We start from the raw sequence: 19,651 nt of genomic DNA on the forward strand, positions 1-19,651 counted from the left end.
AAAATCAATTTGTATTTTCGAGAGAAGACTAAAGTTAAAATATCTTTGCTTACATGGCTATATTTAACATTTGCATCTGTATCGGCAGAACAGAGCGCTTTTTGCTGTTTTCTCATTTGTCTCTAACTTGTTCTAAAACTCTGCTTTTTCTGAACGTATCTGTAGTAAATTCAAGACTTGAAACGCATATTTTACATGTGATGTTCAGCACAGAGTGGCGATACCATGGCCCCAGTAAGATTTTGGAGAAGACAAAAGACAAGTGATGAATACAAACTAGATGAATTTTCCAAGCATGCACAACTGAAAACCCTCCCGTGCATCACTGCTTGTGGGACTGTGGTTTCTCAGAAACACTTGTGGTGCCTCGTTGAGGTTTGAAATACACAAACACATCAGAATGGTTTTCTCAAAATAGCTTTTAACAGAGGAACAACATATTCAAACACAACCCTTTAGCATAAACTTTTGAACATAATTTCTACTCTATCCCTTCCATTGCGAGCTGCTATAGAAATTCAGTGAAGGTTTTATGAATCTTATTTAATCAACCATGACGAATGTTTCCCAAATGCCTAACACTGTCCTATTCTTTTTGTAACATGTTTTATGTCTTCTCACCATCACCAACAGAAGCCCTTCAACCTTCCAGCTTCTCCCAAAGTGTGGTTGACAGGCCACCTACAATAGAACCACGTGGGCCGACTATTAAAATTCGAATTCCTGGGCCTACCTAAACTGACTGAAACAGAGGCTTCAGATATGTATAATTACCAATATACATACATACATACATACATACATACCACAGAACACAACAGCACACACACACAAAGATTGATGACCATTCTGCCTAGGGCTAATTCAGTATGCTTTGAGATTAAACTCTAAATTTTGTCTCTTTCTTTTTTTTCTCTCTCTCACACACACAGCCTTTATATGCTCTTCCAGTTGACTCTGTTACTGTGTAAGGTTTTACAGACATAAATTCTATTGTTTATAAGCTTCTCAACATTTGCAAAGAGTCAGAGACATATTTCACCTAGAAATATATATACTAAGTGGACATTGGCTGGCAGGGATTAATACGAAAACTGCAAAAACACATAATAAGCAATGGTCAAGGTATTTCTTTGAACTACATTTCATCCTGGGTAGTGCCACAGACCTACTTCTAATATGAAACACATACACTAATTAAGAGATCATCTGAAAATCTGATTAACACACTGGACCAATGTCACATCTACCTAATGAATAAATCGAACAGTGTTTAGCAGTGCCATAGATCCTTATTTGCACATGGGGAATATTATGATATTAGGAAAAAGTAAAGAAAACTCACCACTTCTTCATGTCTGCATTTTCTCACATTAATTCCATTTATCTGCAGTGAAAAAAATTATGGTTTCACTTGGCATACTGTGAATTGAATTTATGTATTGGCTGCACATAGAAAATAAGGGTAAAATATATACCTGTAGAATTGCATCTCCAATAAAGAGCAGCCCTGAAAGTTCCGCTGGAAAGGAAGAAGGGTAATGATTATGCACAAACTATTTTCTTCACACAGATGAAAAAGTTTTATAATTAAGTAAAATCAAAATTAATACAAGAAAAATATTAAATGTTTTATGCAGATAGCATCTTAAAAGATCCACAAGTAATAGGAGTGCAAAAGCAATTGTATGATTCTGCCCACACACTGGAATACCTATTTCCATTTAATCTCATCATTTCAGATCTTACAGTTGCCTAAAACTGGTCACTCTTCTGGATGGATGACAAAATTTTCTCACGTACTTATAATATTAAGGTATCTATGAAAAATTTTCTATCTAGACATTCAATCCATCAGCTATGAGATCAGCTCTAGGTTTCTTTTTGAACATTAGATTATTTTATTGATTTCAGTCATTGAAAAAATTGGTTTACATGTTTGGTGTTTTTCTAAATGAAATTTCATGACAGGCTAAGTTAAACTGCATACGAGAATTGAAAAAATATGTGTATGAGGAAAAAAAAAAGAATTGCCTTATTTGATGGGACTTTTTATCATTAAATGTGTCTCTCTGTTTATATAATGAAATAATTGAAAAGCTGTGCAGTCCCTAATTTTTCATACAGTTGCATGTTCTTTTGTCTTTCATCCTTGCTTTCCTGTGAGAGAAATCCTTCCTTAGAGTAATAAAGTGATAGACTTAGGAATCAGACTTGGCCACCTACTCTCTGGTCATGGGGAACCTGGAGCTAGTCAGTCACATGTTAATTTATGGTTCTTTAATATGACCCATTCTTCAGTAAGGATGGCTTACAAAGGAACAGGTACTATGTAATTTTCTAAACACTTTACCTCTTTGCTCCTTGGAGATTTTTGAAATGACAACTGGAATATTGTGTTCAGCTCCCCCCTGCAAAGAAAAAAATCATATGTTGTGCTTTTTAATTGCAAAAGTAAAAATTCTGCCTTCAATTAGGAAACTATACATGCTAAGAATAATATGTTAATGGACACCAGATACAATCTAAATAATCTTGTGAAATTTCTCTACTCAGCAGATAGTGCTCCCCAAAAAACTCATCTACCTATTTAGAATATACTGTGACATCTAGCAATTAATAACAGTGACTTTGAAAGCCTTTGTTTTTCAATTAAAGATTGGAAATGCCTTGAATAGGCATTCTTTCCAATGCGTAGCATGCTGTCCATTGTAGAATTTCTTATTTTGTTTAAATACCAGATAATTATGTATTTCCATTAACTAGCTAAGTTGCTCTATGTGATCAAGCACAGACCCCTTGGGATGTTAAGTAACTAGAGAGACTTTTACCTGCACAAAATGATATAAAAAATCAGAGTGTGCATATGCATGTTGAGAAAGGGATCATCTGCATTTCTTTAATTAATATTAGATTTCTCTATGTGTGAAAGCACATATGAAAGAACAGAATAAAATATGCTGGCAAAACACTGTGATAATTCTTCATCTAACTGACCAGATGAGATAAGAGAAAATTAAAAAAAAATAATAATAATAAGTAAGTGAGACCTATATGGAAGGAAACAAAATAAATCCTGAAATAAGTGCATAAAAATTCTGTTTAAATATTACAGAGCTGAAACCAACAGTTGAAAAATCAAATAAATTCACTAAAGAATAAAATGTTGGGGTGCCTAGGTGCATCTGCCTTCACCTCAGCCATGATCCCAGGATTCTGGGATGGAGCTCCTATGGGGAAAAAAAAATCCCTGCTCAACAGGGAGTCTGCTTGTCTCTCTGCCTCTGCCAACCCCCCATTGCTCTTGCTTTGTCTCCCTCTCTCACTCTCTCCCCCAAATAAATAAATAAAATCATAAAAAATTATAAAAAACTAATAATAGAAAATAAAATGCCATGTATTAAAGAAGTATAGCACTTTTAACACAAGACAGTTGAAAAGACAATCTAAAATCTACTGGGTTTCTCTATCTTCAGAACACATAAACTTCCTAAACCTTTTTTTATTTAAGAACAAAAGTTACTTTAGAACTCTATTTTTTCCATGAATGTTAGTTTTTAGTACTGAATTGCCAATATACTTAAATATAAGGCGGGCAATAGTTTTTGAGAAAAGTAGTAGTAGTCAACATTTTCTTGGCAAGTATTCCTAATTTATTTCCAGAATATTAAAGAAGAAACATAATAAGTGAAATATTGAAAACATTGAAATATTGAAATATTTCAAAAATATTGAAAACAGTGTCTTCCTCACACTGAAATTCAATCCCAGTGCTATCTCACTTTACTCACTATTTTCTACCAACCAAATCCTCACCTACCCACCAGGACTAGCTCTGTGTAAGAAACATGGCTCCTAATTCTGCTTTGCCTTTTGGTCAGTATATTCATAACAAGCCCAAATCCTGTTTAAGATGACTTCTCATTTGATCAAAAGATAGTGATTTGTGTCTGATAGTATAATTGAAATTAGTCCTTATTTAGCACACAACAAGCACTGAATACAAGGTAGTTATTATCCTAATTAGTCTATCAATTAAGATTTATGAATAAAATTATATGGCATTAGAGTGGTAAATAAGCTTAACACTAATCTGTTCTAAGACCCTTAATATTTACTAGTTACGGTTCCAAGTTCGCAATCCCCTTTTTCTGTTCTATTCGTTCTTTCCCGTTATACTTATCAGTTTCCAACCTCCTATTATCTTTATTCAGTTATTATATCTATTATTCATTTTCATTCATTTTCCCCCATCCCTAAGAAGAATATAAGTTCCAAGAGGGCACTGAATTTTTTTAGTAATTTGTTTCATACATAGATGTAAACCCAGTGCATGGAATAATATCTCTCTTTTTTTATCTTTGAAATGTTTATTGATGAATGAACAAATGAATAAATAAAGTCAAAAGCTTTGCCAGGCCCAAGAGCTATCGTTGTAAACATACTGAAGAATGATTTTAAGTAGGAGCTAAGAATGTACAATGAAATTAAATGCCCATGGTTACAGTTAGTTTCTAGAGATACTTGGTGATTGGAAAGGATTTTAAGAATATGTCTCCATTTCTTAGAAGAAAAAACTAGTTAACAGAGACTAATCATCCACCAAAGAAGTTTTAGGTGGTATAAAAAGAAGAAATAAGCTCATCCAGATATTTTGTGGTTCAGATATTTGGGGACAGAAAGTGACATTTTTTTATGTCACTTTTTTTGGCACATATTTTTATGTCATATATTTTTTCTTGTCTGTGTGGCTGTCATCAGAGTGTTTTTCTTTAGCTGTTTTTGCTTTTCACATTTTTCTCTCCTTGCACTACTGAATCCAAAAATTCCTTAGCGCTCAGATTTCTAATGCCAAGTACCATGGTAGGACAGTGGGAAACCGCTCCCTGAGATCTATCTAGGGAAAACAAAAACAAACAAAAAAAACCGAAATAGCAATTTCTGAGGGCCAGCTCAGTAACTCAATTCCTCCCTCAACACCAGAAAGTTAGAACTATGTTTCAATGACAGACTGAAACTAACCCGTATTTTGTCAAGTTTTTCTTCTATATGTAAAATTTCTCCTGAAATTTGAAAGGTTTGAGTCCAAACGTGGTTTTTTTTTATTTCTAAATCAAATTTTTTAATCAAAGGAGGAGTTCTGAAAGAATTCTTAAATTAATTGCTAAAGAACAAATTTTTAGACAAAACTCAGGAGATGAAATTGGAACTTAAAATCAGAGTACCTTAATTTATTGGATGATTTGTGAGAGCAGTCCAGCTCTATTAAAATTAATAAGACTTAGCTCTCAACCTAAATAAGGAAATGTAAGGTTTTCCAGTCAAGAATCAAACAATGCAACTCATCCTGTTTGAAACAGGTGACAGGCTTCCTATTACACTTAGAATAAAACCCCAGATCCTCAGCAGCCCTCTGTCTTAAGGCCTCAACCTGCCTTATGTCTTCATCCTGGATGTTTATCACTGGAACACCAAAGGACATCATTACACACTATCCCCTCTGCCTACATGTTTGTTTGTTTGTTTTTTCTTTTACTCAATCTGGTAAACTCCCACTCAAATTCAGAATTTTAGCTAAAGGATCCCATTCATCAGTGTCTCCTCGCTTGAAGTAATATACTTCTGTAACACTGAATCCAGGCTATAATTTACATTTATTTACATCACAATTTGATTAATATCTACTGTCCCATTGGATTATAAAGGGCAGGGGGTTAAGACAGAGTTTCCTTTACAGGTACTTCTCCTCAACCTACCATTAGGCCAGCCAGGGTGCAGGCTTGTCGTCAAGGTTTAGAGAATAAATGAATTAATTGAGCTCTGTTGTTCCAGTGTAAAATCAAGACTAAGGAAAATGAGGCAACATTCTACAGTGCATCCCAGAAATTATTAAAATATATACCATTCAATGCATAATTAAGTTTACAACTAGCTTTATAGGAACCAGGATATTAATTGTTTTCTGAAGCATTTTAAGACTCCATACAAAGAATTTGCCAGTATATCTGAAATTCCACCAAATCAAAGCCAAGATGTTCCTAGAACATTGGAAATCTTGCCAGATAAATATTTTTAATTTGATATTTTCATTATCCCAGTTAATCAATCATATTCTGGGCTCTGGGGGGAGATATAGAGAAGTAGGCCCCACCATTATATATCTATTTAGAGCTAGGAAAATATTTGTAAGCAGATAATAACAACACAATAATTAAGGTCAAGAGCCTAATGAACAAATATAGGATAAGTACCTAAAAGAATATAATCTGAAAATATCATGGGAAAATGTCCTTACCTATTTGAGTGCCATGCCTACCTCCTAATATCACTTAGTTTGAATTTGGCACAAATTAATGGTCTCTCCCACATACTGTATAATTTCCTTCATATGAAAGTTCAAAGTAGGAAAATCTATAGATACTGAAGGTACACTAGTAGTTGCTTAGAGATGAGTTAGGGAGATAAGGAGAGAAGGGAATGATAGCTCAAGAACATGGGGAAGACAAATTGTTCTAAAATGCACACATCTGTGAATATAATAAAAACCACTAACTTGTATACTTTCAGTGGTTAAGTTGTATGATATGTAAATTACATCTCAATAAACTATTTAATTAAAAATGGTCTTTATAATAAAAATTGATCAGTGGTTTTAACTGACTCTTGGGGATTCATCCATAATCTTCAACCTCAGATTTATTACCTGCCTGATATCCTCCTATTTCTATGGTGTAAAGGTATGTATCCATAATGTCTCTGGTGGAAATAGAAGAATCAAACTCAAGTAAAAAGAACAGAGAACAGGGTGAGGAGAAGTATATGTAAATGAGGGTGTGTTGTATCACCTACTAATAAATTAAAAGGCAGAAATTTATTTTTTTTAACTTTATTTATTTATTTGTCAGAGACAGAGAGAGAGCGTATAAGTGGAGGGAGCTGCAGGGAGAGGGAGAAGCTCTTCTAAGCAAGGAGCTAATGTGAGGCTCAATCCCAGGACCCTGGGATCATTTCTGAGCCGAAGACAGTTGCTGAGCCACCCAAGTGCCCCTAAAATGCAGACATTTACTATAGCTGCTATTAAGACATATATTTTTATTTGGTAAATTTGATGCAAATAATACCAAGTCTTTGATATTAAACTGCTTGCTTGATCCTGGAAATATTGATCTATTTAGTTTAATTTTGAATAAATCAGAATGTAAATAATTTAGAGAGGAAATATTACTTCTTTTCCCAAGTATAGAGTTTAGAGATAATTTAATCTGGCTTCTACAGCTACAGAGCATAGTTATTAACAGTAAGGACTATGTCATTTGCTTTATGTGAGTTTAGACCCAGCTCTGCCAGGTACAACAATGGGTAAATTACTGAACCTCTTAGTACCTAACCACATTGCCTATAGAGGGATAGCAATAGTTACCTACTTTGTTCGATACTAAAGGCCAAATGAAAATGAATATAAAGTACTTAGCATCTGGCATTTAAGGAAGAGTTAAAAAATACTTGCAATTATTGTTTATAAATGATAACATTTTAATAATAATTATAATTTCATTTTTGATTGCTGCAATGTTAAAGATTTCATGTAAATATCACCTTTGATTACAAACATACCCTTAATGGACATGGATGACATAGCATTGTCTGTTGGAAAATAATTCTATGGAACCTTTTCTAATAATAATAATCAAAACACCAGGGGTGCCTGGGTGGTTCAGTGGGCCTTCAGCTTAGGTCATGATCCCAGGGTCCTGGGATAGAGCCGGCATCTGGCTCTCTGCTCAGCGGGAAGCCCGTTTCCTCCACTCTCTCTGCCTGCTTCTCTGCCTACTTGTGATCTCTGTCTGTCAAATGAATAAATAAAATCTTTTAAAAAAAAAAAAAAAACACCCTTTCTCTAAAAAGTGATTTATTAACTGACAATGGCTAGAAGTAGAATTTAATAATATGCAAATATATGATATTCTATTTTCAAAGATGTGGAAGATCAATAAAAGATAGTGGCTTGCTTTAAGGTGATTATCCATATGGTGAGTCTCATAAGAATGAAGCAAAAATACAAGAACATTGGGTCTTATGTTGCAAAGCTTTGGTGATTATTGGGAATGCAGGTGTGGGAGACCTTTAAGTTATTTTTGGAAATAGTTAAGTTTCAGAATAGTCCAGACAAAAGGGATGAGCTCTTGAAAGAAAGATTTTACCAGAAGGCCAGAAGGCAGATGTGGTATGAGGGAAAGGGGGGCAGGAGCTGAAGAGGCGGAAATAAAGGACAGAAAAGACAGAAAAGTGAACACTGGAAAACTAGACAAGGGCCCAGATCAGAATGTCCTGTAATACAAACGAGTAGATATGCCAGGCAGCCTGATAAATCTGAGAGCTTCAAGGTGTGAAAATCGAAAACAAATGGAGAACAGCCTTGAAAATTCTCTGAGCAGACAAAACCACTTTAGTCAAAGCTTCATTTAGCTTATTTTGCAAGGCTTTCTTGTTTATGCCTCTAGAAATCATAAGTAAAATTTGAACTACTTCCCAAGGTTGTTATGAGGTAACCACTAACCAGTTCCTTATCATTTAAGAAAATTGTAATTTTATAACCAGTCCCTGTGAAGAATAAATAGTCACTGCCTTCCCACAATGTAAGTTTTTTTATAGCAATCTACCCTGAGTCTCATTCCATGGTTTGGTTTGAGTGCTCTTGCTCTGCAAACTGTCTTTTTGGTGAGTGCACATAAACTTTCACTAATTACTATTTCAATAATTCCTTATTTTTACTTTTGTAATTTCTGAATTTTTTTTTTATAAAAAGAAGCAGTTTCAGTCTGAGAACAGAGAAAATTATGTGATTATAGGTGGAGAGTATAGGCATCTTTTTGTTCAGTTTTTGGAGAATGGTATTTTGGAAGTTTAAAAACGTAAATAAGAAGAGCTTGACATTTTACTGAGTAACAAAAACAAAAACTAATAAGGAAGAAAAAGAAAAACACACACACTGAATTCTGAGCGATGTTTAAATTGAGGAAGAATGAATAATGGTGAAAGCCAGGGAGACTCCTAAAGAATTGTCAAAAAAATCCAAAGTTATGGCAGATGCTAAAAGTGTTCTAAAAAGCAACACAAAGGTAAAAATAGCTTGAATGAGCAAAGCTTTCTGGAAGACAGTGCAAAAAACTCTAGCAGTGCTTCATGACTAAGTTTCTGATCAGAATGTAGGACCATAATTTCTATTTAGGTATAAGTGCTTGTGGATGAAATGCTATTTGATGACAACCGAGGTGTGTATATCGTACCTCCAAATTTCACCTCATTATACCTTGGTTCAGTTGTGCATTTGCTCCTACTTGATTGGCCAACTGCACTGAGAGAACAAAGTAGAAACTAGCAGGAATCCAGGGATAGGCATGCTCCCCAGGGGTTAAAAAGAATTCCTTTCTTTTTTAGGAGCTGAAGACCAAAGTTTAGCTAAACCAGAGGATGGGAAGATGGATCAAGATAGTCAGCCTCGTGTGTGGCGGCTCTATTTGTCAGGATACCTGCTTTGTCACGTGGAGCATTAGCACAAGTCTGTCACGTCCCGGCAGGTCCTTGGTTCTGCATTGTGGGATTTTGTTTTTGTTTGTTTTGTTTTGCCCTCCTGTAGAATTAACATAGATGCATAGGTAATTTTCATCTCTACCTTTCCATTATAAAACACACCTGTTATGGGGCACCTGGGTGGCTTAGTCAGTTAAGTGACTGATTCTTGGTTTTGGCTCAGGTCTTTATCTCATGGGTCGAGAGATGGAGCCCTGGGGAGGGTTGTGCGCAGTGGGGAGTCTGCTTGAAGATTCTCTCCCTCTGCCCCTCCCCCCAATTCCTGCACGCGCAAATGCCTGTGTGTTCTCTCTCATAAATAAATAAATAAATATTTTAAAACACTCTTGTTATAAAAAAAAATAGGATTTTAGGATCTAAAAAATAAATTTGTCTCTGGAGATAAATCTGACTTCTACATTAAATCTCAATGTAACTGATGTCAAAGCTCTTTTTGGGTGCTGTATTCCACACTGGGGGTCTAGTAACTTTGGATATGATTTAAAATGTTAATAAATGTGGATTTCCAAAGAAGAGTCTTAGATCTTGTAAGAAAGTCCGAATAATGCAAACAAAAAATTTTCTTAAGGTGAAAAAAGCAAAATTATAGTAAGAGAAGAAATAAACAAAATTTGAAAGGAAACTGAGTTACAACTTAAATATATTTTTAGAACTTTAGATCTAATATAATCTTTCATTTTTATTTGTGTTTTTCTCTTATTCCTTAAGATTTTTAGGAAATTTTGAGATGGAAACTCTCCTTAACATGTACTACATCATTCTGTCCTTCAAGGGAAGATATCAAATTATAAACACCTAGAATCAGACATACTGACATATGACTACCTCAGTCTCTAAGCCACCTTGGAATAAGCCACAAACTTTTATCCCTGAAGTTTTAATATCCCTAAGATATATTGTTTCAATAATAAGGTAACGAAAATAAAAGAAGGTAAAGTCTCACTTTTATTTCATCACCATTATAGGGGAATCTCTGCCTGGAGAATGTTGGGGAATAAGAACATTGTACATGAACAGGCAACATCAAGGCTTAAAGGGCATTGGTAGCTTCAAGGACATCATTCTGCCCACAGGCTATAGCCACTAGGGCACGTTAAAAAATAAAGCATTAGAAAGATGCTATGAAAGAAGCCTATGATGTTGTCCACCAACTTTTGTAGCACTGACCACCACGTGGGAAAACTGAGGAGTTGCCACCATGCACAGTGTTGACAGTGGTAGTAAAGGCCCATGAGCCAAGATTTGTCAGGAGCACAGAGCATGGCCAGTTGACTTTGACCTGTAACAGCACATGTTGGAGTGTTTTAGTGTTTTCTGACAGAAAGAAAGAAAAACATTTTTTACCCTTTAGTTAGGTTTTTACAATAATTTTTTAGAAGATAAAACTGAAATAACATCACTATATGTTCTTAGTATAGTGAAATTCAGGAGGACCTGTAGGAGTCTTCAATATATTGGTTAAAGCCTCTTTAATTGTCCAACAGGCACTCTTCCTTCTGTTATCTCCAGTTGAGATATTCCAGGTTTTAAGTCAATAATTCTCATTGCAAAATCTCCAGTGTGTGCCAGAAGTGATTACTTAACTGAAGCAAATAAGGATAAGATATATGTTTATATATTTATGTGAATAATTATATTACTGGCTCAAATTGCTCCAGCAGTAGGTACGCAAATAAATACATAAGAAAATAAATAAGGGGGAGGAGTCAAGATGGCGGAGAAGTAGCAGGCTGAGACTACTTCAGCTAGCAGGAGATCAGCTAGATAGCTTATCTAAAGATTGCAAACACCTACAAATCCACCAGCAGATGGAAGAGAAGAAGAACAGCAATTCTAGAAACGGAAAAACAACCTCTTTCTGAAAGGTAGGACTGGCGGAGAAGTGAATCCAAAGCGACGGGAAGATAGACCCCGGGGGGAGGGGCCGGCTCCCGGCAAGCGGCCGGATCAACAGAGCACAAAATCAGGACTTTTAAAAGTCTGTTCCGCTGAGCGACATCGCTCCAGAGGCTAAACCGGGGTGAAGCCCAGGCAGGGTCAGCGTGGCCTCAGGTCCTGCAGGGTCAAGAAGGATCGGGGGTGTCTGAGTGTCGCAGAGCTTACAGGTATTAGAACAGGGAAGCCGGCTACAGAGACAGAGCTGACAGTAAGCTCGCAGCTCGGAGTTACCTTGAACCGATCGCAGGCTCAGTGAGCTTGGAGCACGGCCGGAGGTCAGGCAGACAGGAGTTACAGAGCGCTGTTCTCTGAGGGTGCACTGAGGAGTGGGGCACCAGGCTCTCCGCTCCTCCGGGCCGGAGACCAGGAGGCCGCCATTTGTATTCCCGTCCTCCAGAACTCTACGGAAAGCGCTCAGGGAACAAAAGCTCCTGAAAGCAAACCCTAGCGGATCACTCAGCCCCGCCCCTGGTAAGGGTGGTGCAATTCTGCCTGGGGCAAAGACACTTGAGAATCACTATAACAGGCCCCTCCCCCAGAAAATCAACAAGAAATCCAGCCAAGCCCAAGTTCACCTACCAAGGAGTATGGTTTCAATACCAAGGAGAGCAGCAGAATACCAGAGCAGGAGACAGCAAAGCACGGAACTCATGGCTTTCAACCTATGATTCTTTAGTCTTGCAGCTAATTTAATTATTTTTCTTTTTCCTTTTTTTTTTCTCTTCTTCTGCTAAAATTTTTTAAACTTACCCTTTTTTTAACGTTTTTTAACTAGTTTATCTAATATATATGTATTTTTTCTTTTTTGTACTTTTCCTTATTTGTTTACATTTTTTAATTCTTTTCTTTTCTTTCATTTGCCCCCCCCTTTTTTTTTCCTTTCTTTCTTTCTGAACCTCTTTTTATCTCCTTTCTTCCCCCTCACGATTTGGGATCTCTTCTGATTTGGTTAAAGCATATTTTCCGGGGGTCGTTGCCACCCTTTTAGTATTTTACTTGCTCATTCATATACTCTTCTCTGGACACAATGACAAGGCGGAAAAATTCACCACAAAAAAAGAGCAAGAGGCAGTACCAAAGGCTAGGGACCTAATCAATACAGACATTGGTAATATGTCAGATCTAGAGTTCAGAATGACAATTCTCAAGGGTCTAGCCGGGCTTGAAAAAGGCATGGAAGATATTAGAGAAACCTTCTCGGGAGATATAAAAGCCCTTTCTGGAGAAATAAAAGAACTAAAATCTAACCAAGTTGAAATCAAAAAAGCTATCAATGAGGTGCAATCAAAAATGGAGGCTTTCACTGCTAGGATAAATGAGGCAGAAGAAAGAATTAGCAATATAGAAGATCAAATGACAGAGAATAAGAAGCTGAGCAAAAGAGGGACAAACAGATACTGGACCACGAGGAGAGAATTTGAGAGATAAGTGACACCATAAGACGAAACAACATTAGAATAATTGGGATTCCAGAAGAAGAAGAAAGAGAGAGGGGAGCAGAAGGTATACTGGAGAGAATTATTGGAGAGAATTTCCCCAATATGGCAAAGGGAATGAGCATCAAAATTCAGGAGGTGCAGAGAACACCCCTCAAAATCAATAAGAATAGGCACACACCCCGTCACCTAATACTAAAATTTACAAGTCTTAGTGACAAAGAGAAAATCCTGAAAGCAGCCCGGGAAAAGAAGTCTGTAACATACAATGGTAAAAATATTAGATTGGCAGCAGACTTATCCACAGAGACCTGGCACGCCAGAAAGAGCTGGCATGATATATTCAGAGCATTAAATGAGAAAAACATGCACCCAAGAATACTATATCCAACTAGGCTATCATTGAAAATAGAAGGAGAGATTAAAAGCTTCCAGGACAAACAAAAACTGAAAGAATTTGCAAACACCAAACCAGCTCTACAGGAAATATTGAAAGGGGTCCTCTAAGTAAAGAAAGAGCCTACAAGTGGTAGATCAGGAAGGAACAGAGACAATATACAGTAACAGTCACCTTACAGGCAATACAAAGGCACTATAGTCATATCTCTCAATAGTTACCCTGAATGTTAATGGGCTAAATGCCCCAATCAAAAGACACAGGGTATCAGAATGGATAAAAAAACAAAACCCATCTATATGTTGCCCACAAGAAACTCTTTTTAAGCCCGAAGACACCTCCAGATTTAAAGTGAGGGGGTGGAAAAGAATTTTCCATGCTAATGGACATCAGAAGAAAGCAGGAGTGGCAATCCTTATATCAGATAAATTAGATTTTAAGCCAAAGACTATAATAAGAGATGAGGAAGGACACTATATCATACTCAAAGGGTTTGTCCAACAAGAAGATCTACCAATTTTAAATATCTATGTCCCCAACGTGGGAGCAGCCAACTATATAAACCAATTAATAACAAAATCAAAGAAACACATCAACAATAATACAATAATAGTAGGGGACTTTAACACTCCCCTCACTGAAATGGACAGATCATCCAAGCAAAAGATAAACAAGGAAATAAAGGCCTTAAATGACACACTGGACCAGATGGACATTACACATATATTCAGAACATTTCATCCCAAAGCAACAGAATACACATTCTTCTCTAGTGCACATGGAACATTCTCCAGAATAGATCATATCCTCGGTCCTAAATCAGGACTCAACCAGTATATAAAGATTGGGATCATACCCTGCATATTTTCAGACCACAATGCTCTGAAGGTAGAACTCAATCACAAGAGAAAGTTTGGAAAGAACCCAAATACATGGAGACTAGACAGTATCCTTCTAAAGAATGAATGGGTCAAACAGGAAATTAAAGAAGAATTGAAAAAAATCATGGAAACAAATGATAATGAAAACACAATGGTTCAAAATTTGTGGGACACAACAAAGGCAGTCCTGAAAGGAAAATATATAGCGGTACAAGCCTTTCTCAAGAAACAAGAAAGGTCTCAGGTACACAACCTAACCCTACACCTAAAGGAGCTGGAGAAAGAACAAGAAAGAAACCCTAAGCCCAGCAGGAAAAGAGAAATCATAAAGATCAGAGCAGAAATCAATGAAATAGAAACCAAAAAAACAATAGAACAAATAAACCAAACTAGGAGCTGGTTCTTTGAAATAATTAATAAAATTGATAAACCCCTGGCCAGACTTATCAAAAATAAAAAAGAAAGGACCCAAATAAAATCATGAATGAAAGAGGAAAGATAACAACTAACACCAAAGAAATACAAACAATTATAAGAACATGCTATGAGCAACTCTACACCAACAAATTTGACAATCTGGAAGAAATGGATGCATTCCTAGAAACATATAAACTACCACAACTGAACCAGGAAGAAATAGAAAGCCTGAACGGACCCATAACCAGTAAGGAGATTGAAACAGTCATTAAAAATCTCCAAACAAACAAAAGCCCAGAGCCAGACGGCTTCCCGGGGGAATTCTACCAAACACTTAAAGAACTAATTCCTGGGGCGCCTGGGTGGCTCAGCGGGTTAAAGCCTCTGCCTTCGGCTCAGGTCATGATCTCAGGGTCCTGAGATCGAGCCCCGCATCGGGCTCTCTGCTCAGCAGGGAGCCTGCTTCCTCCTCTCTCTCTGCCTGCCTCTCTGCCTACTTGTGATCTGTCTCTCAAATAAATAAATAAATAAAATCTTTAAAAAAAAAGAACTAATTCCTATTCTCCTGAAACTGTTCCAAAAAATAGAAATGGAAGGAAAACTTCCAAACTCATTTTATGAGGCCAACATCACCTTGATCCCAAAACCAGACAAGGATCCCATCAAAAAAGAGAGCTATAGACCAATATCCTTGATGAACACAGATGCAAAAATTCTCACCAAATACTAGCCAATAGGATTCAACAGCACATTAAAAGGATTATTCACCACGACCAAGTGGGATTTATGCCAGTGCTGCAAGTTTGGTTCAACATCCGCAAATCAGTCAATGTGATACAACACCTCAATAAAAGAAAGAACAAGAACCATATGATACTCTCAATAGATGCTGAAAAAGCATTTGACAAAGTACAGCATCCCTTCCTGATCAAAACTCTTCAAAGTGTAGGGACAGAGGGCACATACCTCAATATCATCAAAGCCATCTATGAAAAACCCACCGCAATAATCATTCTCAATGGAGAAAAACTGAAAGCTTTTCCGCTAAGGTTAAAAACACTGCAGGGATGTCCATTATCACCGCTGCTATTCAACAAATTACTAGAAGTCCTAGCCTCAGCAATCAGACAACAAAAAGAAATTAAAGGCATCCAAATCAGCAAAGAAGAAGTCAAACTATTACTCTTTGCAGATGATATGATACTATATGTGGAAAACCCAAAAGACTCCACTCCAAAACTGCTAGAACTTGTACAGGAATTCAGTAAATTGTCAGGATATAAGATCAATGCACAGAAATCAGTTGCATTTCTCTACACCAACAACAAGACAGAAGAAAGAGAAATTAAGGAGTCAATACCATTTACAATTGCACCCAAAACCATAAGATACCTAGGAATAAACCTAACCAAAGAGGCACAGAATCTATACGCAGAAAGCTTTAAAGTACTCATGAAAGAAATTGAGGAAGACACAAAGAAATGGAAAAATGTTCCATGCTTCTGGATTGGAAGAATAAATATTGTGAAAATGTGTATGCTACCTAAAGCAATCTACACATTTAATGCAATTCCTATCAAAGTACCATCTATCTTTTTCAAAGAAATGGAACAAACCATCCTAAAATTTATATGGAACCAGAAAAGACCTCGAATAGCAAAGGAATATTGAAAAAGAAAGCCAAAGTTGGTGGCATCACAATTCCGGACTTCAGGCTCTATTACAAAGCTGTCATCATCAAGACAGCATGGTACTGGCACAAAAATAGACACATAGATCAATGGAACAGAATAGAGAGCCCAGAAATAGACCCTCAACTCTATGGTCAACTAATCTTCGACAAAGCAGGAAAGAATGTCCAATGGAAAAAAGACAGCCTCTTCAATAAATGGTGCTGGGAAAATTGGACAGCCACGTGCAGAAAAATGAAATTGGACCATTTCCTTACACCACACACAAAAATAGACTCAAAATGGATGAAGGACCTCAATGTGAGAAAGGAATCCATCAAAATCCTTGAGGAGAACACAGGCAGCAACCTTTTCGACCTCATCTACAGCAACATCTTCCTAGGAACATCGCCAGAGGCAAGGGAAACAAGGGCAAAATTGAACTATTGGGATTTTATCAAGATCAAAAGCTTTTGCACAGCAAAGGAAACAGTAAACAAAACCAAAAGACAACTAACAGAATGGGAGAAGATATTTGCAAATGACATATCAGATAAAGGGCTAGTGTCCAAAATCTATAAAGAGCTTAGCAAACTCAACACCCAAAGAACAAATAATCCAATCAAGAAATGGGCAGAGGACATGAACAGACCTTTCTGCAAAGAAGACATCCAGATGGCCAACAGACACATGAAAAAGTGCTCCATATCACTCGGCATCAGGGAAATACAAATCAAAACCACAATGAGATATCACCTCACACCAGTCAGAATGGCTAAAATTAACAAGTCAGGAAATGGCAGATGCTGGCGAGGATGTGGAGAAAGGGGAACCCTCCTACACTGTTGGTGGGAATGCAAGCTGGTGCAACCACTCTGGAAAACAGCATGGAGATTCCTCAAAATGTTGAAAATAGAACTGCCCTATGACCCAGCAATTGCACTACTGGGTATTTACCCTAAAGATACAAATGTAGTGATCCGAAGGGGCACGTGCACCCGAATGTTTATAGCAGCAATGTCCACAATAGCCAAACTATGGAAAGAATCTAGATGTCATCAACAGATGAATGGATCAAGAAGATGTGGTATATATACACAATGGAATACTGTGCAACCATCAAAAGAAACGAAATCTTGCCATTTGCGACAACATGGATGGAACTAGAGCGTATCATGCTTAGTGAAATAAGTCAAGCGGAGAAAGACAACTATCATATGATCTCCCTGATATGAGGAAGTGGTGATGCAACATGGGGGCTTAAGTGGGTAGGAGAAGAATAAATGAAACAAGATGGGATTGGGAGGGAGACAAACCATAAGTGACTCTTACTTTCACAAAAGAAACTGTGGGTTGCTGAGGGGAGGAGGGTTGGGAGAAGGGTGTGGTTTATGGACACTGGGGAGGGTGTGTGCTTTGGTGAGTGCTGTGAAGTGTGTAAACCTGGCAATTCACAGACCTTTACCCCTGCGGATAAAAATAAAAATATATGTTTATAAAAAATTAAAAATTAAAAAAAATCTAGTGTTTATCCTAAAAATAAAGGTGTTAAAGAAAAAAAAAAGAAAATAAATGGTGAATATTAAAATATTATTTCTGCATTTAAGCTAAAATGATTTCTTAAATGTTCGTTCTGCATATATAGTATATATATATATATATAACATGAAATATATATATGTATATATATATATATGCACATACATTAACAGAATGAAAGATAGCTTATTATTTTAAGATTTTATTTGAGAGGGAGGGAGAGAGAGAGAGAATGAACAAGAGTGAACAAGCAAGAGCACAAGAGCAGGGGGAAGGAGAAGCAGATTCTCCACTGAGCAGGGTACTGGGATCATGACCTGAGCCAAAGGCAGGCACTTAACTGACTGAGCCACCCAGATGCCCTGAAAGATAGTTTAAAAATAAAAAAGCAAGTGTCAGAGGTAAGTATTAAGAAAAGCAAATTGCAAAACCCCCCAAAAAAAAAATCTTTTCAGAATGACTGTGTAATATTCTAAATGAAAATATTAATTTTAGTATCTATGGTTAGTGTGTCATAAGAATTGTGTAAACGAATTTTAGTGTGTAAACGAATTGCCTTTTTTGTTAGAATTCCTAACATATGGCACAAATCACAATTAAAATACTGCTTTTGGGGCACCTGGGTGGCTCAGTGGGTTAAGGCCTCTGCCTTTGGCTCAGGTCATGATCTCAGGGTCCTTGGATCAAGCCCGCATCAGGCTGTCTGCTCAGCAGGGAGCCTGCTTCCCCTCTCTCTCTCTCTGCCTGCCTCTGTCTGTTTGTGATCTCTGTCTGTCAAATAAATAAATAAAAATTTTTAAAAATGAAAATAAAGTAAAATACTGCTTTTGTGGTCAATATTATGAACGCAAACTATACACATTTGATTTAAAAAATTATTTAGTTAGGTGTAGGAGTTTCAGTTGGACTGGAATAACAAAAATGTTAAATGGATATAATTCATTTGGCGAAATTCCTGATGTTTTAAAAACTGCCTAGGTTAAAACTGTGCCATTTTAGTAAAAATAAATTACATTGTATTATTGGCTTTAAATTATAAATGGAAACAGAAAAAAAATAAATAGAAAAGAACATTTCCAGCCTACACAAAACTAATGTAGCTCCACCATCAGAAACAGAGTTGGAGTGGCTGCATAGCTTATTTGGTTAAGTGTTAAACTCTTGGTTTTGGCTCATGTCACCATCTCCTGATGGTAGTAGATCAAGTCTCATATTGCACTCCCCTAGTCTGTTTCTCCTGTGCCCCCTCCCTTGCTCAAGCAAACACACACACACACACACACACACACACACTCTCTCTATCTCTCTCTCAAATAAATAAATAAAAGAAAGAAAAGAAGAAAGAAAGAGTGAGTCAGGCCTACTAGGCGAAAATGTTTATCTCAAATGAAACCAACTCTCACGATTGGATTTAATCACACTTAGCATTTTTTTCCTCTTTCATGGACTTTTTACTGTCTCTAGTGGCAACTTTAAATCCTTCAAGCAATCCCAATAAATATCACAGCAAAAACAAAAATAATTTCCATATCCTATTAACTTGGTCTGCAAACCTTCCTCGTTTCAGTTGATGATAGATAAAGGAAAGTTAAATAAATATTCCAAAACTAACACTTTATGTAGTGATATTCTTATCACCTGACAACACAATGCTATTCCACACAGGTACATTTTTCTAAGTCATTTCCATAATGTCAACTAGAACTGATAACCACCAAATTTAGAGTTCCACTTTCCAAGCATATATAAACTGAGCTGTGTTAAAATTTCTTGAAATATATA

At 36.6% G+C, this 19,651-nt stretch overlaps 1 protein-coding gene across 2 annotated transcripts in view; it reads right to left on the bottom strand.

Annotated features, from left to right (window-relative positions):
• Nucleotides 1-19,651, bottom strand: part of SNTG1 (syntrophin gamma 1) — a 939,244-nt gene that overhangs the window by 300,226 nt on the left and 619,367 nt on the right. The window contains exons 6-9 of one of the 2 annotated variants that reach the window (XM_044245617.1): nucleotides 2,354-2,411; nucleotides 1,479-1,522; nucleotides 1,346-1,387; nucleotides 622-681 (exon numbers count right to left, since the gene is read on the bottom strand). In XM_044245617.1, the coding sequence (XP_044101552.1) occupies nucleotides 622-681; nucleotides 1,346-1,387; nucleotides 1,479-1,522; nucleotides 2,354-2,411 (204 nt within the window). The remainder of the gene's footprint in view (nucleotides 1-621; nucleotides 682-1,345; nucleotides 1,388-1,478; nucleotides 1,523-2,353; nucleotides 2,412-19,651) is intronic. The other variant, XM_044245618.1, reaches the window with a different exon arrangement.

This window comes from Neovison vison, chromosome 4, assembly GCF_020171115.1.
Source record: "Neovison vison isolate M4711 chromosome 4, ASM_NN_V1, whole genome shotgun sequence".
NCBI lineage: Eukaryota > Metazoa > Chordata > Mammalia > Carnivora > Mustelidae > Neogale > Neogale vison.